Here is a 26,720-nt window from a genome sequence, read left to right on the forward strand (position 1 = left end):
TTAAAAGGGACCATTCTGAACTCGGGGTGAGATTGAGTTGTGGGCTAGGTTTTGAGGGGCAGTTTTACATGCATAGTCAGAGGTACGAAGAGCACAGTAGACATCAGTGAAATATTTTGTGATTTGGAGTGATGAAAAGTATAAAAAGATGAGCTTTGTACAATGTTCTCTTGACTGAGTTGAAGCACTCTCTACATAGCTGCTATCAAGCTAGGTCGAGAGTACAATGTACAAATCTTATCTTTGTGTACCTGTCATCACTCCAAATCATATAAAATCTTCACTGATGTCTACTGTGCTGTTCATACCTCTGACCATACATGTAAAACTGCCCCTCAAAACCTAGCCCACCACCAAAACCTCACCCCGAGTTACTAGTTGCCCCTCTTACAGCGGTATAAATAGTTCATTTATATCAGAGCCTTATAAAGAGGCTCACATGCTCTCTCTAGCCAGCATTTAACTAGCGTAAAATAGCTATGTGATGCAGTATCTGGAAAATTACCCTAACCATGTTTTTGGTTTGTTTGGTTTTTTTTTTTTATTGCAAGCGCTATTTTCACAATTTTATAACAAAATGATAAATCTAGGGGTAAAAGCCCTATTTACTAAGCATTTTTCCAATAGACACACAATGGGAGCATGCCTTTAGTAAGTAAGCCCCTACATGCTTACACGTGGTCAGAAAATGAAAAGACTGAATTGAATGGTAAGGGGGGCTAGCACTGTTGTCAGCTGTACAGATGGCAGTGACTGAAAGAAAAGATAAGCCATATGAAACACAACATAGTATTTAATCAATACTAGAAAAAAAAGAAACAGGATGGGAGGATTCCCACATGCCATTCTCACAGCTGGCAAACAGCTCTCATGTCAGATACAAAGAGCTAGATAGAAGCTTTCCCCTGTGATGGGCATATCAAGAGCCAAGAGGACATGCTGCTTCTCACTTCCCCTCTCCACACACTCCCTATTGGCACACAGCGTGGTCCAGGATACATTGTCCTATAACAAGCCTCCACATTTCCAGCAAAAGACAACATAGTAAGATGGGCTTGCAGATCTTCTAGATCCAATATGTTCTCCAGTGCAGGGTGAATGGTTATGAGCAGTGTCCAGTGAATAGTCCATACTCCCAACATTTCCAACCGATGACCTCTGCCTTCAGCTAAGTCCTGATGAGGTGAACAGGCTTTAGAGGCTGTGCTTCATTTGAAATAGATGACCAACAGGTTTCATTCGCTCAGCCCCATTTCCTCCAACTGGACCTTCCTCATCAATAGTAGAGGAATTAATTAGAGCTCAGCTGCTCTCATGCTCCTAGCTGGTTTGTTTCATCATCTTCGCGCCTCTTCCAGATCTATAGAGGGAAATAAAGGAACAGTGAAAGCAGCTGTGTTCCTAACGTGGTTTTTAAAGTCATACTGCAACAGAATGCACCAACCTTTTACTCCAAAGTCCCAGCTTGTTTTGACAATCATAGTGAAATGAGTTACTATCTGATAATTTCCTTTCCTTGAGTCCAGTCAGACCAGTCCAGATGAGTGAGTAATGCACCCTGACCAGCAGATGCAAACAGAGGAAAAAAAACAGTGCACGGATGTCACTTTTAAATACATCCGTGCTGACCTCAGCCTGCCAGTATTACCTGTAATAAGCTAACTTTGGACAATTTAAGGCCTACAATCCAACTTATCAAAGATCAAATTCCATACCTTCCTTCTTTTTTCTTTTCTGCTAAAATGGAGGGCTTCCATGACTGAGAACCTCAGTCTGAGCAGTATAAAAACAAATAAGTTCAACATCAAGCACCCCTGTTTAAAATCTCTTTGAGGCTTTCTCCCATCTATTTCGGGATGGAAGAAAGCCTTAGGCTTATCCTCCAGGAGTCTCAGCACCTTAGACTCACCCTATGCATTTGCCATTTTCTCTTCTCCTAATAACCACAAACTTTAAAGGGTAACTTGGTTAAACTGGACTTCGTAATCGTTTCCGCAGACGAGTTCCGCAGCCAGAGTAGTCGTCTTGCTGCCACAATGGACACCATGACCCTGGCAGAAACACACACCAGACCCAATGAGGCATCTGTCAAATACACTGCCCCTGGCTCTAATTGAAAAGATTCATCAACTGCTTCTTCCTACCTATACTGTCAGCCTTAAACTGGACCTTGCCACAATAAAGGCTATCTGTAAAGCCATGCTGACTCCTCAAAGGCCTGCTGTAGCACCAACTCTATTCTTCTGTCTTGCATGTCCTTCAACATTGCACCCCCTTCCACTGGTATTGGAGTCTGCTTCATAACCAAAGTATGCATCTACTTTTAGGAACCTAATCCTGTCTTTCCTGAGGCACCAAGGGAGGGAGTGATCCCTCTTAAAAATTTGCTTTTGGGGAAACCCACTCCAGATTAATAAGGTCCTTCACAGCCTGGTACAATGAAAAGGGCCTGGAAGGCTGATATGGACCATAATAGGATCCTCCACCAAACTGGAAGTCTCTTCTCTTCTGCTATATTTAGCATACTCAACTGCGTAATTAAGGCTGCAAGTTCCTCTTTATGAAAGAGAAGGAACATAGCAGCATCCTCCCCCTTCTGGAGGATATTCACCTTTCTCCAGATCCTCTCCAGAATCATCATCAGCCAAGCTCTTAAAATTATCCAAAGTTAGTGGAATACCATTTTTGTTCATAATTTTGTTCAATAAAAATTAAATTGAAAAGAAAATCATTAAAAGAATCTGATCCTGAAAGATGCTCCTTTCCCACCTCCTTATTGTCCTCTTCTCTGGGCCTTTTTCTACTCACAGCTGCTGAACCAGAGAGACCTGGAATACACTGAAGGGACCCCTGGAATGAACTCTGCCACAGTGAAAGCCTGCTGCAAACACTTACATTCCTTAGAAAGTGCTGCCCAAATTTGAGAAGCAGAAGCTTCCAAAATGGGAGAAACAGGAGCTCCTTTGCAGGAATACCCCGCCACCCCCGCTAACATCTGCTCCTTGGGGCTGAGAAAAGGGGGGGCCTAGCTCCCCTGCACCACCACGCAGTCCTAAGATGCTGCCAACCCAGAATCCCAATAACTAGCCACAGCAGCACACAGATGTCTTGCCTGCTGCACAGCTACAGGTCCCCCAGTAGATGCAAAGTCACAATCCCACAGCTCTCTCTTCACACACTGAGAGGCACGGCATAACTTTGAAGCTCCCCCTGAAGCAGCCTTGTGAATACCACAACTCTGAAAGAGTGCAGGCGTCTTCCTGCGCTTTGCCACTCTCGCCATTATGGCCTGCTCCTGTGCTTAAGACTTCCCCCAGTAGTCCTGCTACAGTTGGAATCTGCAAGGCGCCTTTTCCCACTGCTGTACTAACAGCTTAGATCATCACTTTTTTCTGGCCCAAGGCTGGCACTTTTAGCAGCGGAGCAGCAACAAAAAAGCAAGAGGAAAGAAGGAGATACAAAATGCCAGCAGAGGCGGCCCACCATGGCAGAAGGGGGAGAAGAGAAGGATCATAGGGAGAAGAGAAGGAATCCCAAATCTGGAAGCCTCCCTTTCTTGACCAGGTTCTTCTCAACTGAGGGAGGCGAGTACTGCTTTTACCTCAGGCACTGCTTCTTCACCCTCTCTTCTCTTTTAGCCCAGCTACCCCTGGGCTCTGCTCAACTGATGGAGGGAGAGCTTATCCTTCCCCTAAGGAACTGCCCCTAGCCAATTCCTAGCCTATCAGGGCTCCGTTCTCAGCACAAGATGCACCTGTACAGTCTGCTGGAGACAAAATATTGGCAGGTATATATATATATATACACACACACCAAATATATATATAGCAGTGACATCAGTGAACCAGTCACTGTCTCCATCTGCTGGTCAGGATGCATAACCCACTCATCTGGACTGGTCTGACTGGATGAAGAGGAAAGCATTTTTTACCCCAATTTGCTGACATCACATTGCATTGAGCATAAAACACTAAATCCCTTCCAGAAGTGGACTACAACTACAATCATTTTGAACACATCTAGTTCATGTAAGTCACAATTTATAGAATTATCAGCACTCTAGAAAGGATGAAGCCTGGTGTGCAGTTTCCCTGCTTCAGAGAAAGATCAGGGAATGATGCTTCCTGTTCATACCCGGACCAGTCCAGACTCCTGGGTTTTGCCTCCCCCTCCAGCAGATGGAGAGAGAAAGTTTCACTGACACTGCCATATAACCTGGTGTGCCACCTGCACAGTCCCCCTCAGTATTTCTATGTCTCCAGCAGATGGTAGAGGTACAAATCTTGCAGTCTAAGAAGAAAAAAAAAAAAGCAGCAAAGGAGATAGTTTTAGGATTCTTCCCAGGAGGTTGCTAGGCCCTGGTGGGGCTATCCCTCCTGGTACTGAAGCGGACGAGCAGGGGGTTGGGGTCTTTTGCCTGTCTCAGTCCTTTCGCTGCTGGGAGTGGATATCTGGTGGTGCCAGTTCCCTCCCTCCCAGGAGAACTCGTGCTGTCCTGCAGCTCTTCTGCTGCCAGTACCCTCTTTCTTTATTCTGCTTTGATAAAAGTTTATATTAAAAAAAAAAAAAATTAAAAGTAAGCAGAGCGGCAGTGTTGTTGCAGCCGGGAAAGCTGTGGGAGGTACCAGCTTAGTTTTTGCTTTGCTGGGGCGGGAGTTCTTGGGCCTCACAGCTCGTCAGCCATGCAGTCGAGCCTTTTTGTCTGGAGTGGCTTATTTTCTAGTCAGGCTGATGGCATGTGGCAGTGCCTGCCGCTCATGCCAACGCGACTGTCATGCATCGAGCGCTGCTTACAATGCTTCTCTTGTAGAGAGAGGACAGATCGAGGCAGGTGGAGGCTGCGTCGGAGCAGCAGGAAAAGTAGAAGACAGGCAGAAGAGGGCCTCTGAAGGCTGCAAGTACCCTCCCGCCGGGCACAAGAATGGCAGCCATGTTGTCCTCAACTGAAGGGGCTTTAGTATCTTTCAGGGGATCGGAGGATCGTCCTCCCCCATTGTCTCTGGCACCACAGAGCTCCACGAACAGGAGGGAGCCTGATTCTGATGAAGAGGGGGGCCTCCAAGGATGAGTCTGAAAGCCCCCCAGTGTTTTCCTCTGAATTTGTGCTGCTTATGCATGAGGCATACTTGGCAAGGAAAGCAGCTGGGAAGCAGTCAGATCGGGTTCAGGGATCCCTTGGACCGCTTCCTGGTAAAAGGCCTCGGAGTTCCAGGGATCAGGTTCCTAGGTGGACTCGCAGGGTCCGAATGAAAGTGGACTCACAGGGTCCAAATGAAGGCTCTGGGGAATCAGAGGAAAGAATTCAGCGACAGCTGCTTCTCATGACCTGGCTGCTCCTTATACTAGCCCGGATATGGCGGAGCCAGATGAGGGGCTGGGTCAGGTACCTGTCGCTGAAGGGGACGACTCTAAAGTGGTGCATCTCTTCCGTAAGGAGGAGCTGTGGCCCTTGATTCTCCATATTCTTGAAGAGTTGGGGGATCAAGGCTCCCCAGGAAGTGTCTGATCAAGAAGGAGTGGACCCAGTCATGGATGGCCAAAGGGGTCCAACGAAAGCCTTCCCCTTTCACAAATCGGTGAAGAAATTGGTGGTCAGGGAGTGGGATACTCCAGGGACAGGCCTGAAGGTAGGCAAAGCTGTATCCGTGGCCTGAAGACACACTTGAACTTTTAGCGCTCCCTAAGGTGGACATGTCAGTGTCAGCGGTCACTAAGACCGCCATTTCTGTGCCTGGTTCAACGGCACTGAAGCATATACAGGACAGGATATTGGAAATTCACCTCAAAAAGATTGAGGTGTCTGAGTTAGGCATATGGGCTGCCGTGTGCAGTATCTTCATACAGAAGGCTAGCCTGCGCTGGGTACAGCAGTTGCAGATACGAGATCGCTGTCTACATCTGAGGCCAAACAGTCTGCCTGTTTGGAGGTGGCAGTGGCTTCTGTCGCGGATGCCTTATATGACCTTATCAGAACTTCAAGAATTATGTTGTCAGCAGTCTCGGCCAGGCATCTCCTTTGGTTAAGGACCTGGTTGGCGGATGTTTGGTCCAAATCATGCTTAGAAGCATTACCTTTCAAAGGAAAGCTTCTATTTAGAGAGGATGTAGAGGAGCTTGTAAAGCATATCAGAAAAACCAAAGGGTATAGGGCTGCCACTGGATAAGCCAAAAGGAAACAAGGATTCTTCTGCAGGGTGCTCTCATTTCCAGCCAAATAGAAGGTTTCGCAGAGTAGACCTCTGGCAGGAGCCGGGAGGCAACAATCCTGGAGTCAGTCCTTTTGAGGGAGCAGAAAGCCAAACAGGGATAGTCTCGGCCAGGGATTTGGTGGAGCCAAGTCCTCACAATGAACCGAGGCTGGTCCACTCCTCTATATTCCTCCTATTGGAGGGCAACTGACTCTGTTTTACGAGGAGTGGGCCAAAACCATTTCAGACCAGTGGGTCCTAAGTGTGATAAGAAACAGTTATGTGTTAGAATTCTCTCGATCGCTTCAAGACTTGTTCATGGTCTTCCCTTGTGCTCCATTCAGCAAAAGGAAGGTGGTCCAAGAAACCATGGATCGATTAGAGGTTGGAAGCTATCGTTCCCGTACCTACAGGGAAACAAAGAACAGGAAGGTATTTTATATATTTCGTGGTACCAAAAAAGAAAGGATCCTTCCCATCTGTTTTTGGATTTGAAAAAGGTGAATGTGGCTTTCAGGGTTCCTCATTTTTGCATGGAAACCCTGTGCTTGGTTATTGCAGCAGTGCGCGAAAGAGTTTCTGGCTTCTCTAGACTTGACTGAGGCATACCTGTACACAGTAATCCACCCAGATCACCAACGATTCCTGAGGTTCATGATCCTCAGGAGGCATTTTCAGTTTTGTGCCCTTCCATTCTGTTTGGCAATGGCTCCACGTACATTTACCAAGGTGATGGTGGTTGTGGCGGCAGTGGTCAGAAAGAAGGGCATTATGTTCACCCGTATCTGGATGACTGGCTCATTGGGCAAAGTTGGAAGTCCTCTACAGTCAAGCAGTGTCTCAGGTCTTAGTTCTTGCAGCAGTTGAGGTCTCTAGGCTGGGTGGTGAATCTAGCGAAAAGTCAGCTGAACCAGTCTCAGGTTTTGGAGTTCTTAGGAGCGTGCTTCAACATCAGCTTTTTCTTACTGAGGGTTGCATTCTCAAGCTGCAGACACAGGTTCACAGGCTGATGAATGCTGTAGTCCCCAGGGTCTGGGACTACTTCAGGTGCTAGGCTCTATGGCATTGATGTTGGAGCTAGTTCCTTGGGATTTTGTGCACATGCAGCCTCTGCAAAAGTCTCTTCTTTCCTGGTGGGATCCTTTGTCGAAGTTTCATCTTTAGCTGTTGCTAGAGGAGGCTGAGAGGTCAAGTCTTTCATGGTGGCTTGACCCATCTGAGTGGTGAAGTGGATTTGGATGTTCCAGAATGGGTGGTGGTTATAACTGATGCCAGTCTCTCCAGCTGGGGATTTGTGTGCCAGACTTAGGTGGCCCAGGGTCAATTATCCAAGGACGAGTTGTCCTGGTTTATCAAATGATTGGAAATGAGGGTGGTGCGTTTCACGTTGCTTGTCTTTCTGCCTCTAATTCATGGCCGCCCAATGTGCATCTTGTTGGACAACACAACCACTGTGGCTTATATCGATTGACAACGGGAAACCAAAAGTCGGGTGGTGCCCAGGAGTTGTTTCTCCGAGTGGAACAGCATTTGGAATTGCTAGCAGTGTCCCACATAGCTGGAGCGGACAATGTTCAAGCGGATTTTCTCAGTTGTCAGAAGCTAGACCCCGGGGAGTGGGAGTTGTCAGAGGAGACTATGGCTCTGCTATGTCGCTGGTGGGGTACACCCCACCTGGATTTGATAATATCGTGACGGAATGCCAAAGTGCCCCGCTTCTTCAGTCACAGAAGAGACATAGGGCAGAAGAAGGAGTCAATGCCCTAGGTCTAGCTTGGCCCCAAGGGATTCATCTTTACGTGTTTCACCCCGCGGCCACTGATGGGCAAGGTCATACAGCAGATAGAAAGTCATCCAGGAGAGGTGATGCTGGTGGCACCACAGCAGACGTGTTTTACGGACCTGATCCATCTGGCGGTAGATGGTCCATTGCGGCTCACTCATTTACCGAAGCTTCTTCATCAGGGACCAATATTTTTCGATCAGGCAAATCGCTTTTGTCTTGTGGCTTGGCTTTTGAGAGGAAGCATTTGAGGGCAAAAGGATAGCTGGAGGATGTTATTTCTACCTTGCTGCAGGCTAGAAAGATCTTCACTTACTTGTCCTATGAAGATCTGGAAAGTCTTTGAGGCCTGGTTTACGGATCAGGGAATAAGTCCTACTCTGGCCTTAGTAGCACACATCTTAACCTTTTTGCAGAAAGGGTTGGTGAAGGGCTTGGCTTTTAACTCTCTCAAGGTGCAGATTGTGGCCTTGCACTGTCTTCGTGGCAAGGTACATGGAAATGTCCTTGGTCGCTCATCCGGATGTAGTGCATTTTCTTCGGGAGCAAATCATCTGCATCCTCCGGTGTGGAAAATATGTCCTTCCTGGAATCTTAACTTAGTCCTAAAAGGAATGTGTGTTGCTCTTTTTGAGCCTCTAAGGAGGGCAACTGTGAAAGATCTCACTTTGAAGGTTGTTTTTCTGGAGGCAATTTGTTCGGCCAGAAGAATTTCGGAGCTTCAAGCGTTGAAGATCTCGGATTCCAGGATCTCGTTGCATACAGTGCCCTCTTTTCTCCCAAAGGTTGTGTCGGTGTTCAGACAGTAGAGCTTCCAGTTTTCCCAAATTTGGATGTGCCATCACCACACACAAGGGACCTGCGATGTGTGGATGTAAAGTGAGCTTTGTTGTGTTATCTCAAGGTCACCAATAGCTTCAGGGTGTCTGACCATCTCTTTGTGCTGAGGAGTGGGCCTAAGAAGGGGCAGAAGGCCTCAAAATCCTTGATAGTGAAGTGTTTGAAGGAGGCTCTAAAATCCAGAGGCTATTTTATCATCAGTCCCAGGCCCAGCTGATCCAAAGAGCAGGGAATTGGGTCAGGGATAGATCTGAGGCTCTTGCTTTGTGCTGGCCCCTCAGGTTGGACACAAAGAAATCTCCTCTCTGCCAGCCTTGCAGAAATATACTTTGAAAGGGTAGTGGATACTTGGATTAACCTACTGGCTGAGATAATAACATAACTGTGACAGAATTTAACAAGTTACAAAGATGGAGTGTAGGAGTAGCCTAGTAATTAGAGCAGCAGGCTGCAAACCACAGAAGTCAGGATTTAAATACTGCTGATGCTCCTTGTGACCTTGGGCAAGTCATCTCATCCTCCACTGCCTCTGGTACAAACTTAGGGGGTCATTTACCAAGCTGCTCTGCAAAAAAATTGCACAGCTCTGGAAACCGTGCATTTTTCTTCCTCTAGTGATAAAATTCCACAAGAAAAAAAATACCACCTAGTAATACACCAAAAACGTGCACACTGACAGCCTCTTTGCTCAGGACTGACTGCCACATTCTTAAAACATATGCTACTAAACCAACTCAGAGGGACTCGGCAAAATATTATGCCCACATTTTATTGTTCAAATAATTTTAACAACCATGTTACATCACCAGTATGCGACCACAATACCTACTTATGTCTAAAAACAAACATACATATATTACCCTTCATTCACACCACTCATACCATTCATATCACATATCTCCTAAAACCTAGTCACATATTTGCTACCGTACTAATGAAGGGTAATGTATGTATGTTTATGTTTTTAGACATAAGTAGGTATTGTGGTCGCATAGTGGTGATGTAACATGGTTGCTAAAATTATTTGAACAATAAAATGTGGGCATAATATTTTGCCGAGTCCCTCTGAGTTGGTTTAGTAGCATATCTTTGTATCAGAGGTAGTGCACATTCTTAAAAGAGCCATCATGGCCAACAAAAGCCCCCCCCCATTCCCAAAGTGTGAGAGACCCCCACCCACGATCCCTAGAGGCAGCCCTCAAGAGAATAGTTTAAAAAAATCTAGAAGTTAAGTGGTGCATGGCCCACCCCTCCCTCCCCGATGGTAGCAGCCACTACAATTTGGATCTTTCGGGGGGGGGGGGGGGGGGTCGGGAGTGGCATTTATTGGAAGGGAGGGAGTTGAGCAGGGGTGTGCAAGGAGTTTGCTGCAACACTTCTACATTTCTTTAAACATTTTTCTTGACAGCCGCCTCTATAGAGGTGGCAGGGGCTCCGTAAGAACCAGCCTGGAAGTATCGGGATGCACACGTTAGCATCCCGATGCTCCTGGGGGAAAGTCAGCTAAAATTCCAGTTGTAGCTAGCTTTCAGTAAAAGAACACGGCTTATATGTTTGAAGGAAAATTGCTCTATCTTGCACAATTCAGACACTATGGACTGTGCACCCGAAACACGCATCTAACCACAAATGCACTGGGCTGGGTATACTTTATTGCATTAGCCTGTCAGTGCATTTAAGAGCAGCTCAGAGAAGATACTCTCACTTTCAGACACTTTTTTGTTTGTTGCCTCTTAAAAGTAATTAAGATCCAGTTGCCATGGTCAGTCTTTTGTACGTAATTTCAGAAAGAACGGTTTGTAACTAGGCCACAGCCTTTTGCCTACTGGGAATTCCATAGCAGCCAGGACCTGCCCTAGCATCACACACCATCATGAAGACAGGGTAAACCCAAAATCTAGGTACTACATACTACTAGACTGCCAACAGCTTTATCCCCACCTCTCGATCTATCTCCCCTGTTAGCCAAGGCACAGCCCACTACAACTGTGCTTTTCTTTTTAGTTGATTTGATACTGTTATAGCATGAATGTCAGCATTTTCAACCATCAGTAGCCTGCACCAGCCGAGACCTCCCTCCTATCTCAAAAACATCCTTAAGCCATCCACAGCTACAAGTAGGATCCCTCAACATAGACCTTCCCAGTGCCAGCCAAGCCACACACCCAGCCAATACTAATTATATCTTTCTCTCCCAGCTCTGTTAGCTTCCCTTTGGCTATTAAAGGTATGTGTCTTGATCTGACCTCCTCATGCTCACAGCTCAGTGTCTCCTCCAGTAATCATGTCTATGACCTCCCAGACTGCTTTGCTATACCTCTTACCTGTATGTACGCCTCAGAGAGGGTGATCATCTGGGGCAGGATATCTGTCACCTGCAGGTCCTGCAGTTCATACCATTTACCAGTACCCTAACAAAATACAAGAGAAAATAAAAACATTTTACCTACAACAGCAAGCAACTGAACATGGTGACTTGTACAGAGCAGCTTTCTTGACAAATAGGCTAAACTGGTGTGAAGGGCACCATGAATCACTGACACAGCAGGAGCTTTGGCAAATTGAAAGGCCAAAGAACCACAATAAACATGTATAGCAAAAAAAATAATAAAATGGTGCACGTACAAAGAGGACAAATACTAGATTAAAATATAGATATTAATAAAACAGAAAATATGTATATAAATAAATATAAGAAAGAGAGAGAAAGAAAAAAAATTAAATGTCAGCACCTAAGTGTATAAATTGTAGAAACTTAATATCTAACCATTTTCAACACTGGAAAACTTAAAGCTTTACCATGGTGACAGTTCTGACACATTATATGCAACAGGGTAACCAGGATTAGACAAAACTAGAACTGGAAAGCATGAGTTATAATTCCTGCTGGCACAGTGAGAGATCATAAAGAGATCATTCTCTAAAATAAATGCTCCCTCCCAACTAGCATGTACTGGTAAAATAGGAAAACTGGTTCTTACCTGATAATTTTCGTTCCTGGAATACCAGAGATCAGTCCAGACAAGTGGGTTTATACATCCCTACCAGCAGATGGAGGCAGAGAACAAAACCTTTGAGGCACTGCTACATAACCAAGAGTGCCACCTGCAGTCCCCCAAGCCAAGATGTGTAACTCTAAACCACCAATATCTCCTCCCCTAAAGAGCTGGGGAACAAGTTGGAACTTCCAATCAAACTGACCCCTAAACCCTGGCCCAGAAAATTTTAAATCTCCAAACTGCAAAAACCATATACAATTGTCTTCTTCAGAACAAATTTAAACTCTGCATCACCAGCAGCATCCAGAACCAGGAGAGGTATTTTGAAAAATAATCAGTCAGAATGGGCCGGGAGTTGGACTGACCTGTGATATTCCAGGAACAAAAATTAGCAGGTAAGAACCAATTTTCCTTTCCTGTTCATATCCAGAGCAGTCCAGACAAGTGGGATGTACCCAAGCCCCTTTACACTGGGTGGGGTCCCAAAAGACCTGCACATAGCACACTTTCCTCAAAGGCATCCTCCTCTGGGGGCCCTATCATCCAAACGTAATGCATAGAGAAAGTGTGCAAAGAGGACCACGTGGCTACCCAACAACTCTCCTGCGGTGACACCAACTGACAGCCCAGGAAGCAGACTGATCCCTAGTGGAATGTGCCCACAACCCCTCAGGGATTAGGCGTCCTTTACAAAGGATTTGCCTCCTTCAACCAACGGGAGATTGTACTCTTAGTCGCCTTACCACCCTTCCTCGGTCCACTGAATAACACAAAAAGGTGGTCCAAGTCCTAAATTCATTAGTTACCTTGAGAACCCGACGCACATCCAAAAGATGAAGTTCCCTCGCATGGGGAGAATTGGGCACCAAGTGCGAAAACCCTGGCAACTCCACAGTCTGGCTAAGATGAAAAGCCGACACTACCTTGGGCAGAAAGGAGGGAACCGTCTGCAGTGAGATCCCATCATCGGAAATCCGCAAAAAAGGCTCCCTGCACGATAAGGCTTGGAGCTCAGAAATCCGCCTTGCCGAGCAAATCGCCATTAGAAACATCGCCTTCAGCATAAGATCTTTCAGCGAATCCCTGCGTAAGGGCTCGAAAGGAGGGCCACACAAGACTGGCAGAACCAAATTGAGATTCCAGGATGGACACAGTTTATGAACTGGAGGACGCAGATGCTTTATCCCTTTCAAAAAAAAACCCGCCACATCTGGATGCGAAGCTAAAGGTCTACCATGTAGTTTTCCTCTGAAACAGCCTAAGGCTGCCACCTGGACTCAGAGAATTGTAGGCCAAATCTTTTGACAGCCCTTCCTGTAAAAAGGCCAAAACCTGGCCACCTTTGCCTGCAAGGGATCAGTGGCATGGGCTCCACACCAGGCCTCAAACACTCTCCAAACTTTGAGATACACCAAAGAAGTGGAGGATTTCCTAGCCTGCAGCAGAGTAGTAATCACCAGCTCAGAGTACCCCTTTAGGCGGAAACGTCACCTTTCAAAAGCCAATCTGCAAAACAGAAGCGATCTGCCTTTTCTGACAAGATGGGTCCCTGATGCAGCAGACCCTTCAAATGGCTTAGACGAACGGGCCGGTCAACTTCCAGTTGCACCAGATCCGCAAACCACGGACTCCGCAGCCACTCCGGGGCTACTAGGATCACTTGTCCCTGATGCTGCTCATTGCGATGCAGCACCTGACCTACAAGTGGCCACGGAGGAAAGACGTACAGTAGTAGCCTCACTGGCCACGGTTGAACTAGGGCGTCTATCCCTGCGGAGCCTAACTCCCTCCAGCGGCTGAAGAACTTGGTTGCCTTGGCATTTTTCCTTGTTGCCATGAGATCGAATTGGGGCTTTCCCCACCTGCAAAGAAGCGCAAAGGTCTCCGCCGACAACTCCCATTCTCCTGGGTTTAGTTGTTGCCTGCTGAGATAGCAGGTGTGGCCAATGTGCAGGCGGACTAAGTGAGATGCTGCCAAAGCCACCAGATGAAGCTCCACCCAGGCAAAGAGCTCATGAACTTCCTAAACTTCCAGATGACTCTTTGTTCCGTCCTGTCAATTGATATAGGCCACCGTTATCATATTGTCCAAGAACCTCCAAACTGCCCGTCCCTGAAGCCGAGGTAGAAAGAACAAGAGCGTCCTCTGAACCGTCCTTGTCTCCAGTGGTTGATAGACCAGGATACTTCCACTGTGACCACTGCCCCTGTGCCGCCGATCCTTGACACACCGCTCCCCAACCGCTGACTGGCATTCACCCAGTCTGGAACTTCCAGATCCACTCCCTTCTCCATATTGGACCGCGAAAGCCACCATGAGAGACCAGATCTGGCCTCTTCCTGGAGCGGCAACAGCACTTGAAACTCTTCTGACATCAGATTCCTATGGGATAGGAGAGCTTTCTTTAGGGATGCATGTGCACAAAAGCCCATGACACCAGATCCAGCATAGCCGCCATGGACCCTAGTACCTGTAAATAATCCCAGACCTTGGGAACTGGCAGATCCCTCAGATGAACCACTTGCAACTGCAACTTGAGAATCCTCTCCGGGGTGAGGAGCACCTTGCCCACCAGGGTGTTGAATCTGGCACCCAGGTAGTCCAACCAACTGAGATGGAACCAGTTGACTCTTTTCCCGGTATATCACCCAGCCTAGGGACTCCAGGCGCTCTGTCACTTGTCAAATGGAGGCAACACACTCCGCTTCATACTTCGCTTCTGAGAGCTGTCGCCACTACTACCATCACCTTCATGGACATTCGGCACCGTAGCCAACCCAAAGGGCAAGGCTCGAAAATGAAAATGTTCTCCTAGCTCTGTAAAGCACAGAAATCTCTGATGATCCATCCTGATGGGAATATGGAGATATGCCTTTGTCAGATCGAGAAAGGCCGGGAACTCTCCTTTGTGCACCGCCGCAATCACTGTTTGCAACATTTCCATGCAGAAACATGGGACATGCAACGTCGCATTGACCCTTTGGAGATCCAGAATGGGCGAAATGCCCCTCCTTCTTGGGAACCACGAAGTACACTGAATACCTGCCCTGACCGTGCTCCAAGCGGAACTGGGAGGATGGCTTCCAATCACAGCAGGCGTTGCAGAGTGTCCTGCACCACCTCTCACTATGAAGGCCTCCTTGATGGGCTGAGAAAATTCTAACACAAAGCCATCTCGAATAACTTCCAGCACCCACTGGTCCGAGGTAATTCTGGTCCACTCCTTGTAAAAACAGGACAACCTGCCTCAGACAACCACGAGAGAGGAGTGGACCAGTCTGCCTTCATTGAGCGTATTTGGCACCTCCGGACCCTTGTCCGGAACCCTCTCTGGCCGGTCTTCAGGCCCTCAGAAAGGACTGCTGCCTTCCTGAACCCTGCTTCTGTGAACAACTGCTGGCACGAAAACGCCTTATCTCATGGAAAAGAGAACGAGACGGAAAGGCCTTTTTAATGCCCTTCTTATCCTCGGGCAACCTAGTCCCCTTTGAGTCTGCCAGATGCTTCATCAGCTTCTCCAGGTCCTCACCTAACAACAACTGTCCCTTAAAGGGGAGATTAGCAAGCTGTGCCTTCAACCAAACATCCACTGACCAATTGCGGAGCCACAGAAGTATTCATGCAACCACCATGTTCCTAGCCGACGTGCAAAGCAAATTATAGAGGGCATCTGCCACGTAAGTCACACCCGTTTTAAGAAGAGCATCCTGGCCAGCAGCCTCAGGGGTACCTGTGGCGGACTCCTGTGCCTTCTGCACCCAGCAAAAACAAGCTCTCTGTATAAGGCTGGTGCAGATTGTAGCTCTCAGGCTCAGAGTAGAGACCTCAAACAGCTTCTTCAAGAGGATCTCCAGCTTCCGATCCTGGGCATCCTTCAAAGCTGCAGACATTGCCACCGGAATGGTCATCTTCTTAGTCACAGCTGCATCAACCTTCGGCAGCTTTCACATCTCCAAGATGCTTTCAGGCAGGGGGTACAACCTGGCCATAGCCCTGACCACCTTCAATCCAGCTTCCAGGGGTTCCCACTCCCGATAAATCAATTTCTTCACCTGCTACGGCAAGGGGAAGTCCTGGGTGGTCCATGCAGACCTTCCAACACCGGGTTGACCCCGTCCATGTCGGAGTCCTCCTGTGTCACCATAATTCCCAGTTCAAGACCCTGAGGGATAAGTGGTCGCAATTCATCCTTGCGAAACAACTTAAAAACCCTGGGATCATCCCCTTCTGTCAAAGGGACCTCGTCCGTATCTGGGTCCCCTAGAGGTCCAGCTCCAGAATCCGTGCCCTGGTCCTCCTGCGACCCTTGCAGATCATCGCCCCTTGGATCATCACCCTCAGAACAAAGTTATCATCAGCAAGTGAACGCTCAAGACCCAACAGGTGCAAAAATCCCCCCTTCCACAGAGGTACCTCAGTCCGAGGTCTCTTACGGGCCATCCGGACCAGCTGAGAGGCTGGTCACTTATTCGCCTGACTGGCGAGATAGGCCTCATGCATCAGCAAAACAATCAGTGGAAAAACCACCGTGAGACACCTGTTCCGCAATCCCTAGGTCCTTTCCCATGTTTGCTGGCGCCTCCTCACCCCCTTCCGATCCCTGAACTACAGGGGAAAGTGGGTGAATCCCTGCTCTCCACATCCAAGACAGGGCTCCTGCCCATGGAGGTAAAATGGCCGCTGTCCGGGCTCTGGGTGCTGAAAGGACAGCATAAGCCACACAAGCCTGTCCTCCCGATGCTGTGCCAACTGATCACAGGAAGTAAAGAAAATTAACTGCTCCTGTGCTGAGAGCCCCCAACCCCTCAGCCCCTCCGGGAAGGACAGAAAAGGGGACAGAAAGGTGTACTCTCCTATTTCTGGGGCTTCAGGAGGCTTCCACAGGCCGGCTTCGGAGGGAGGCACTCAGAGGGAGCAAGGGAACCAGTACCCCTGGCTTTCCCTCCCCCTGGAATCAAGGATCGAGCCTAGCCGGGGATATCCAAACACACACACCCCCCCCCCCCCACCCCCGCTTCACCAAGGTACCTAACATCTCTGGGAGCTCCGGATCTTCTTTTCCTTACTCTAAACCAGCGCTTCTCAACCGGTGTGTCGCGACACACTAGTGTGTCGCCAAACACCGCCAGGTGTGTCGCGTCTCCCGGTGTCCCACTGCCCCATTGTACTTTCCTTCTCCCTTTTTCCAGCCCCCGCGGTCCAATTGAAAGCTTCCTTTCTTCCTACCCCCACTGCCCAATGGGAAGCCTCCTTCATTTTGCCTTCCCCCGCGCAGGCCAATCGGAAGCCTCCTCCCTGCCACCTGCCAGTGGTAGTAGGAAGAAGGGAGGAAGCCTTTGATTGGCCGGTGAGGCAGGCATGGCACTGTCCGGGAGTGGGGTGGGAGGAATAGCAGTGTAGGACCCCGACGAAGCAAGGCCGCTACGGGAGCCCATCCCCGTAGCGGTGAAGAGGAAAACCCGACCCTGACAGTGCAAGGCCGCTACGGGAGCCCAACCCCGTAGCGGTGAAGAGAAAACCCAACCCCAACGGTGCAAGGCCGCTACGGGAGCCCATCCCCGTAGCGGTGAAGAGGAAAACCCGACCCCGACGGTGCAAGGCCGCTACGGGAGCCCAGCCCCGTAGCGGTGAAGAGAAAACCCAACCCCGACGGTGCAAGGCCGCTACGGGAGCCCATCCCCGTAGCGGTGAAGAGAAAACCCGACCCCGAAGGTGCAAGGCCGCTACGGGAGCCCATCCCCGTAGCGGTGAAGAGAAAACCCGACCCCGACGGTGCAAGGCTGCTACGGGAGCCCAGCCCCGTAGCGGTGAAGAGGAAAACCCGACCCCTAGCGACGAAGAGGAAACCCGACCTCTGACTGAGGCGCCCATCCCCGTGGCGCCGAAAAAAGAAGGCCCACCGGATTAAAGCCACGGCGGAACCGGAGCCCATCCCTGCAATGAAGGAAGAAGTTATTTTTGGTGAGAGCTGGTGTGTCTGTGTGTGAATGGGGGCCTGGGTGAGAGCTTGTGTGTGAATGGGGGCCTGGGTGAGAGCTTGTGTGTGAATGGGTGCCTGGGTGAGAGCTTGTGTCTGTGGGTGTGAATGGGTGCCTGGGTGAGAGCTTGTGTCTGTGGGTGTGAATGGGTGCCTGGGTGAGAGCTTGTGTCTGTGGGTGTGAATGGGTGCCTGGGTGAGAGCTTGTGTCTGAGGGTGTGAATGGGTGCCTGGGTGAAAGCTTGTGTCTGTGGGTGTGAATGGGTGCCTGGGTGAGAGCTTGTGTCTATGGGTGTGATTGGATGCCTGGGTGAAAGCTTGTGTCTGAGGGTGTGATTGGATGCCTGGGTGAGAGCTTGTGTCTGTGGGTGTGAATGGATGCCTGGGTGAGAGCTTGTGTCTGTGGGTGTGAATGGGTGCCTGGGTGAGAGCTTGTGTCTATGGGTGTGATTGGATGCCTGGGTGAAAGCTTGTGTCTGAGGGTGTGAATGAATGCCTGGGTGAGAGCTTGTGTCTGTGGGTGTGAATGGATGCCTGGGTGAGAGCTTGTGTCTGTGGGTGTGAATGGATGTCTGGGTGAAAGCTTGTGTCTGAGGGTGTGAATGGGTGCCTGGGTGAAAGCTTGTGTCTGAGGGTGTGAATGAATGCCTGGGTGAGAGCTTGTGTCTGTGGGTGTGAATGGATGTCTGGGTGAGAGCTTGTGTCTGTGGGTGTGAATGGATGTCTGGGTGAAAGCTTGTGTCTGAGGGTGTGAATGGATGTCTGGGTGAGAGCTTGTGTCTGTGGGTGTGAATGGATGTCTGGGTGAAAGCTTGTGTCTGTGGGTGTGAATGGATGCCTGGGTGAAAGCTTGTGTCTGTGGGTGTGATTGGATGCCTGGGTGAGAGCTTGTGTCTGAGGGTGTGAATGAATGCCTGGGTGAGAGCTTGTGTCTGTGGGTGTGAATGGATGTCTGGGTGAGAGCTTGTGTCTGTTTGTGTGAATGGATGTCTGGGTGAGAGCTTGTGTCTGAGGGTGTGAATGGGTACTTGGGGGAGAGCTTGTGTCGTAGGGTGTGAATGGGTACTTGGGGGAGAGCTTGTGTCTGTGGGTGTGAATGGGTACCTGGGTGAGAGCTTGTGTCATTGGGTGTGAATGGGTGCTTGGGTGAGAGCTTGTGTGTAGGGGTGTGAATGGAAGCCTGGGTGAGAGCTGGTGTGAATGGGTGTAAGAGCTTTTGTGTGTGATTGAGAGCTTGTATATAAGAGAACATGAGTGTGATTGAGAGAGCGAGACTGGTCAGGGAGGTGATGTGTTTCTGTGTGAGAGAGAGAAACTGGTCAGGAAGATGACTGGTGTGAAAGAGACCGAGACTGGTCGTGGGGTCTATTTGGGGGTGTGTGTGTTGTGAGTGACTGGTTGTGGATGCTAAGGAAGAAGATTGAGGACAGAGCTTCAGCAGCCCTTGCTGCTTCTGGTTAGTGCTATTGGGCCTGGAAGGGAAAGGAGTAGGAGAGTTGCTGGAGAAGGTAAGTAAAGGTGGCTTTTTAAATTTATTTTTCTTGATTGACTGCCATTTTAATTATTGGGTATTATGCGATGTCTGCTGTTTTGAAATATTTTATTGATATTTGGACATGTTTTAATAATTTTTATGAGTATTTAATTGAATATTATTCTGTTCAGCAGCTGCTTTGTAACATTTTTGTTATAACTTTACAATGATTTCTGTGTGGGGCTCTGTAGCAGCTTGGCTTATTCTGTTTTCCCAATAGGAAATGTTTTAGTGTTTAGGGCCTGGTTTAATAGTTGTATTTCTTAGATAGGGTTGTTACTGTTTGCGTGTATTCCGTAATACAGGTGTAACTTTGTGCAGGTTAGTTTGTGTGCATTATTGCAAATCCTGAGTCTGTTAGGTGCTATATTTCTCTTTCCATTTCTCCAGGTTCGCACTGTATGCAGAGTGGCTTTTTTGGTTTTCCGTTCCAGTTTCTGTCTCCATATTTATAATTTGTGTTTTTTCTGTACTTGGTGAAGGTCAGTTCTGGGTGTGTGACCAAAGTGAGGTGTTTTACTAGCATGTAGGCATTTGTATCAATCTTATTTGATGTGTTTTCTCAATAGGACATGCATTAGTGGTAAATTACTGTCTTTTCATAAGGAAGGCTATTGTGCCTGGTAGTAAAGGGAGTTTGTTTTGGTTTTACTGAGATGTCATCAGAACCAGAATATCTTTTTTTTGTATGGTGAGTTGTACGGGTTATGCCCTAGATCTGCTCTGCACTCATTGCTGAGGGTTGAGGGGAGTCCTGTGGATGCAGAGTGCATGTTTACACTTAGCCCCGTGATGGTCACATGTTCAGTGTGTCACGCATATGAGAACCATTTGTCAGGTGTGTCCCGGCCAAAAAAAGGTTGAGAACCACTGCTCTAAACTAACTTTACTTTTTTTTTTTTTTTTTTTTTAACTAACAGACTGCAGGTATGCACCACTACCATCTTAGGGATTGCAGGTGGCACTCTCTGTTATGTAGCATTGCCTCAAAGTTTTTGTTCTCTGCCTCCACCTGCTGGTAGGGATGCATAAACCCACTTGTCTGGACTGATCTGGGTATGAACAGGAATCAACATTATACACCCTCAGAAAGAAAAAACTTTTTTTTTAAATATTTGGTGATTGCAGTTCCATGCAATGAACAAAATCACATTTATTCAACCCTCACGGCAGCTTTCTTCATGACCTCAGCCAGAGGACATTCAGTATTCACAGCTTCATCACATGCACAAAACCAAACTTCTGCAGCTTTCCCAGGAGCTAAGCCTGGGAAAATTCAGAGACTGCAACTATACACTATAGGTAAATACACAACCCTAACTGTTCATATCTTTGCACTGGTTTTCACTTCAAACTAAATTACCTACACGCTAGAAAAAAATGTTTACATTCCCACATTGCTGGCAGAGCACAAATTGCAAAGCAAAAGCTGCAAGAACTTTGGTAGCAACAAATTCAAAGGCAATCAGAGATAAGGTTGATAATACCTTCAATTTCTTTTTTTATTTCTTGGGTTTTTCTTTTTTCTTGTTGTGCACAGTTTCCTGGCATTAAAAATTTCAGTAAAAATAGATACAATTATCCCTTCCTTGTAGCTACTGAAATAAGGCCAAAAAACTACAAGAGAGAACATATGCACTCTACTTAAATTCAACAGCAGATTCATTAGAACAAAACGGACATTGATAAGGTGGAGGCAATTCAAATGAGGGCATGGCCTCTAAGCCATGCACAGAGAATGAAGGAATTAAAGATACCCTCTCTACAAGAAAGAAGGAAAAAAGAAAAATGGATATTTTAATGTTTGTATTCTAATAGGCTACAATGAAGAAAGCAGAGTTCATACCTGTAACAGTGATTTTCAACCAGTGTGCCGCGGTACACTAGTGTGCCGCGACACATGGTCGGGTGTGCCGCGGGGAAAGTTCCCCAAACTATAGTGCCCCCTGTGTTTTGTTCCCCTACGATGCGCAGTCACGCTTCCTACAGTGTAGGAGCCGTGTACAATAACACATGCGCGAGCTTTGAACGCTCGCACGACTTAATGACATCACCGAGCTGGTACTTGTACTCTGGCCTCATGACCATAGTATTTCTCATTGTACCCCTTTATATTGCAGTATATGCTTGGCAGAGGTCCTTTAAGTGTGGCAGATAATGTAATACTCTTCTATTTTAGTGTGTGGCTGTGCACACTATCTCAGCAGTGATGGAGAAGTATTTGAGAATGGAAAAGGCAAATGCCGAACAGGACCCTGGACACAATTCTGACCTAGATGAAGGCCCTAGTATGAGAGGTCGACAAAAGAAAAAAGACAAGACGGTGAGCTCAAGGCAATACAGTGAAAGCTATCTTTCATTTGGATTTACTTTCACTGGGGATGCGACAGCACCAACACCACTGTGCTTGGTGTGTGGTGAGAAGCTATCCAATAGCGCCATGGTGCCAAGCAAGCTTAAACGCCATCTCCAAACGAAACACTCTTCCGTTCAAAACAAGCCGATGGAGTATTTTGTACGCTTACGTACAAACAATGAGAAAGAAGCAACTTTTTTGAGAAAAAGCACACAGGTAAATGAGAGAGCCCTCAAAGCTAGCTACCTTGTTGCTGAACTCATAGCTAAATCAAAAAAGTCTCACACTGTGGCAGAAACATTAATACTACCAGCTTGTAAAGCTATTGTAAATGAGATGCTTGGCCCTGACGCAGCCAAAGAGATAGCTAAAGTGCCTCTCTCTGATAACACAATTTCCAGACGGATTGATGACATGTCTGCTGACATTGAAACAGTTGTTTTGGAAAAGGTGCGCATCAGTAAGAAATTTGCCTTGCAACTTGATGAGTCGACGGATATCAGTGGACATTGTCAGCTGTTGGCCAATGTGCGTTTTGTGGATGGAGAAGCCATTAGAGAAAACTTCCTATTTTGCAAGGCACTGCCAGAAAAATCAACAGGAGAGGTAATATTCCAGGTCACATCGGAATATCTTGATAAAAGTGGACTTACATGGGAAAACTGCACAGGTGTCTGCACTGATGGAGCCGCAGCCATGGTCGGGCGCATCAAAGGCTTTGTAAGTAGGGTTAAAGAAAGAAACCCAGATGTTCTTGTTACCCACTGTTTCTTGCACCGTGAGGCCCTCGTTGCAAAGACCTTACCAGCAGATCTAGTTCCTGTGTTGGATGATGTTGTGCGCATAGTGAACTTTGTGAAGATGCGACCTTTGCGATGTCGCTTATTTGCGTCTTTGTGTACAGAAATGGAAGCGGAACATAAAATCTTATTGCTCCACACGGAGGTCCGGTGGCTGTCACGCGGCAAAGTGCTGGCCCGTGTGTATGAGTTGCGAGAGGAACTTAAAATATTTCTGACAAACGAGAGGTCCGATTTTTCAAAGCTGCTTGCAAGTGATGAGTGGTGTACAAAGCTGGCATACCTGGCTGATATATTTCAATATCTGAATGAACTGAACACACGGATGCAAGGCCGAAATGAAAACCTGCTTACAAGCACTGATAAAATGAACGGATTCCGTTTAAAGGTGCAGCTCTGGCAACAACATGTTCAGGGTGGCAACCTTCAGATGTTCCCGCTCACCGAGAAACTGCATGATGGCAACACTGCTGCAATGTGCGAGGTGATTGGCAGACATTTGAAAACTCTTGAGGAGAAATTGTCGTTTTATTTCTCTTCAGCCTTCACAGAATGCCTTGACTGGGTTAGGGACCCATACAGTTCATTATCCGTTGCTGGAAAGGACATGACTTTAAAGGAGCAAGAGGAACTCATTGAACTGAAGCAAGATCGCGGTTTAAAGCTAAAGTTTGCTGATCTTCCTTTAGACAGTTTTTGGTTATCTGTTGCCAAGGAGTTCCCCATTCTGGCCAACAAAGCTATTTTGACATTGCTCCCATTTTCAACCACATATCTATGTGAGCTGGGCTTCTCAAGCTTGACTGCCATAAAAACTAAAAACAGGGAGAGACTGAGAACTGTTGAGGAAGAGCTTCGTGTGTGTCTTTCCACCATTCCTGCCAGGATATCCCTTTTGTGTTCATCGAAACAGGCCCAGGTTTCACACTGAATGAGTATAGATACATTTAGAATCTATATTTTTAAACATATGTATAATATGTACTGTTTTAGTGTCATTTTGTGCCATTTTGGTTGGTGGTGTGCCCCGGGATTTTTTAAGTGTAAAAAGTGTGCCGCGGCTCAAAAAAGGTTGAAAATCACTGCTGTAACAGGTGTTCTCAGAGGACAGCAGGATGTTAGACCTCACACATGGGTGCCATCATTAGATAGAGCCCTGATGCATAAAACATGTCAAAGTTTCTAGAACTTTGACTAGGAACACTGAGCATGCACAGCATGCCCCATACCATGTGTCCATGTGGGATCCTTCTCCAGTCTTGTATCACAGAATTAAAATAAAAAAATAGAAGAAAACCCAACTCCGCAGGGTGGCATGCAGGTTTCGTGAGGGCTAATATCCTGTTGTCCTCAGAGAACACCTGTTGCAGGTAAGCAACTCTGCTCTCTCCGAAGACAAGTAGGATAGTACTCCTCACACATAGCTACAGACTGTTCCCCAACACAAAAAGGGACCAACAGCCACCTAACCAGATGCCAACAGGTACAACAGAGGGGGGGGGGGGGGGGGGGGGGGGGGGGGGGGGGAAACAGCCTGAACCCAAACAGGCCCTAGGCGGGGAAAGTTGGGTTCTACACCACAAACAGGTTCCAAAGGATAGACTGGCCAAATCTACTGTTGTGTTGGCCATCCCTATCCAGACAATAGTGAGATGTAAATGTGTGGAGAGAACGCCAAGTCGCAATTTTGCAGATCTTCTCCATGGGAACTGCTCACAAGTGGGCCACTGACGCTGTCATGGCTCTGACAGAATGAGCCTTGACATTACCCCCAAGATGCAGTCCCACCTGAGTAACAGAAGGAGATGCAATATGCTAGCCAATTGGATAGTGACTATTTGGCAACAGAATGGCCAACCTATTCCTATCAAAAGAAATAAAAAGTTAGGTGGACTGTCTATGGACTTCTGTCTGCTCCAGGTAGAAGGCTAAGGCTTGCTTGCAGTCCAAACTGTGCAGTGCTCGTTCGCCTTGGAGCGAATGGGGCTTGGGAAAGAATGTTGGCGGGATGAAGGACTGGTTAAGATGGAAGTCCATCACCACCTTAAGCAGGAACTTAGGATATGTACATAAGCCCATCCTGTCATGATAAAACAGTGTAAAGTGGATAAGTCACTAAGGCCTGAAGCTTGCTGACCCTGCGTGCTGAGGTGACAGTCACTAAAAATATGACCTTTCAGGTCAGATACTTCAGGTCACAGGGCGCAGCGGCTCAAAAGGAGCTTTCATCAGGTGAGCTAACACCACGTTGAGGTCCCAAGACACAGCAGAAGACCTTAGGGAAGACTTCAATTGAAGCAGGCCTTGCATGAATTGTACAACTATAGGCTGTACAGAGATGGGTTTTCCCCATCTATACCTTGGTGGTATGCACCAATTTCAATGAGATGAACTTCAGTCTATAGGACTTTCTAGTGGAAGGCTTTCTAGAAGCCACCAGAATTAACCTCTCAACATCCAGGCTGTGAGCAACATGGCCTGGAGTTTGGGATGCTGCAGCCTGCCTTGATCTTGTCTGATGGGATCTGGGGAAGTCTCCAGACTGATCGGTCTTCAGATGGACAACTCACGTAGGAGTAGCCTAGCAATTAGAGCAGCAGACTGCAAACCAGAGAAGTCAGGATTCAAATACTGTTTGTTGACATACCACACATGGCTACTTGGTTTTCGGTTTGGATCAGGACAACTTTGCTGGACAACCAATCTCTGAAAGCTCATAGCGCGTACTTGATCGCCTGAAACTCCAGGAAGTTGATTTGACAAGAACATCATTGAGCGGACTAGAGCCCCTGGATGCTGAGCCCATCTACATGAGCTCCCCACCCCAGGGTGAACGCATCCATGGTTAGGACAATTTGGGTAAGGAAACCTCGAAACGAGATCCCCGTTCCATATTTGAAAGTACCCGGCACTAGGACAACGAGTCCTAGAGAGACAAGGTGACTCGCATCCAATCCTAGAGGCTCTGAGCGGCCTGGCGCCACTGCAACCTCAGGGTCCATTTTGTTCTACCCATGTGTAAACGTGCCAAGGAAGTGACATGGATGGATGAAGCTATATGGCCCAACAGCCTCAACATGTGCCAAGCTGACACCTGCTGTCTCTGAATCTCTGCCACGATGGTTGTCAAAGTGACAGCCCTCTGGTGAGGAAGGAAGGCCTTGGCTTGACCGTGCCTAACAAGGCTCCTATGAAGTCCAATTGAAGTAACAGACTGAGATGGGACTTTGGGTAGTTGAGAACAAATCCTAGTGACTCCAACAACAGGATGGTCAAGCGCATGGACCAGACGGCCCCTGCCTGAGATGTGCTCTTGATCACCTAATTGTCCAGAAAATGGAAAACATGCAATCCCAGCCTTCGAAGGTGCGTCACCACTAGGGCCAGGCATTTTGTGAAGAATCGTGGGGGCTTGATGCTAGTCTGGACAGCAACACCCAGTACTGGAAATACTTCCTGTGAACAGGGAAGAGCTTGATGTGAGTGTATGCATCCTTTGGATTAAGGGAGCAAAGCCAGTCCCCGTTTTGTAAAAGGGGGATCAAGGTGCCCAGGGAAACCATCTTGAACTTTTCTTTTTTTTTAGAAACTTATTCAAGGCTCTCATGTTTAGGATGGGTTGAAGTCCTCCTGTTCTCTTTGGAATCAGGAAGTACCTGGAGTAGAATTCCCGCCCTCTTTGCCTAGTGGCAAGATTCGACAGCCCTGGTCATTAAGAGGGAGCTCTGCTAGTACCACATCCTGATGCGCTACCGAAATGCCCCAAATAAATGGGCACAGAGGGAAATTTGGCGGGATACCCAATAGATTCAATTGGTACCCTTAATGGAAAGAACCCACTGGTCTGAGGTTATACTGGGCCACTAGTTTGCAAAGAACCGCAGCCTGCCCCCGACCAGAGGGTCCAACGTTCCAGGTATGGGCAACTGGTCTATGCTCCCTACAACCTGGTGAAAACCCTGTCCCTGGAGTTAACTGAGGAGCTGGCTAGGGCTTGGGGGCTCTCTGCTGCCTGGAACAGCCACGGGAGCCTTGATGGTGTGGGCGGGAGTAACGGGATGGAGGATAGTACTTCCTTTGGCAAAAGAAAGACTTCCTGGGCCCCTGTCTTGCCAGTCTCCTAGAAGAGGACGACGGGTCTGGAATGCTGGCAGAGAGTTGTTGGAGGCACATGGTAGTCACAAAGTTGGGCCACAGCTTCCCTCACCCTATCTCTGAAGCAATTCCTACCCAGTACATAGC

The 26,720-nt window shown here is 47.7% G+C and overlaps 1 protein-coding gene across 2 annotated transcripts in view; it reads right to left on the reverse strand.

The window, feature by feature from the left end:
- Window positions 1-775: 775 nt before the first annotated feature.
- USP39 (ubiquitin specific peptidase 39) overlaps window positions 776-26,720 on the reverse strand; it is an 87,675-nt gene continuing 61,730 nt past the window's right edge. For both annotated transcript variants that reach the window (XM_029604269.1, XM_029604268.1), the window contains exons 12-13: window positions 11,136-11,222; window positions 776-1,360 (exon numbers count right to left, since the gene is read on the reverse strand). In XM_029604269.1, coding sequence (XP_029460129.1) covers window positions 1,313-1,360; window positions 11,136-11,222 — 135 coding nt within the window. In that variant the 3' untranslated portion in view covers window positions 776-1,312. The remainder of the gene's footprint in view (window positions 1,361-11,135; window positions 11,223-26,720) is intronic.

Source organism: Rhinatrema bivittatum, chromosome 5, assembly GCF_901001135.1.
Source record: "Rhinatrema bivittatum chromosome 5, aRhiBiv1.1, whole genome shotgun sequence".
Lineage (NCBI taxonomy): Eukaryota > Metazoa > Chordata > Amphibia > Gymnophiona > Rhinatrematidae > Rhinatrema > Rhinatrema bivittatum.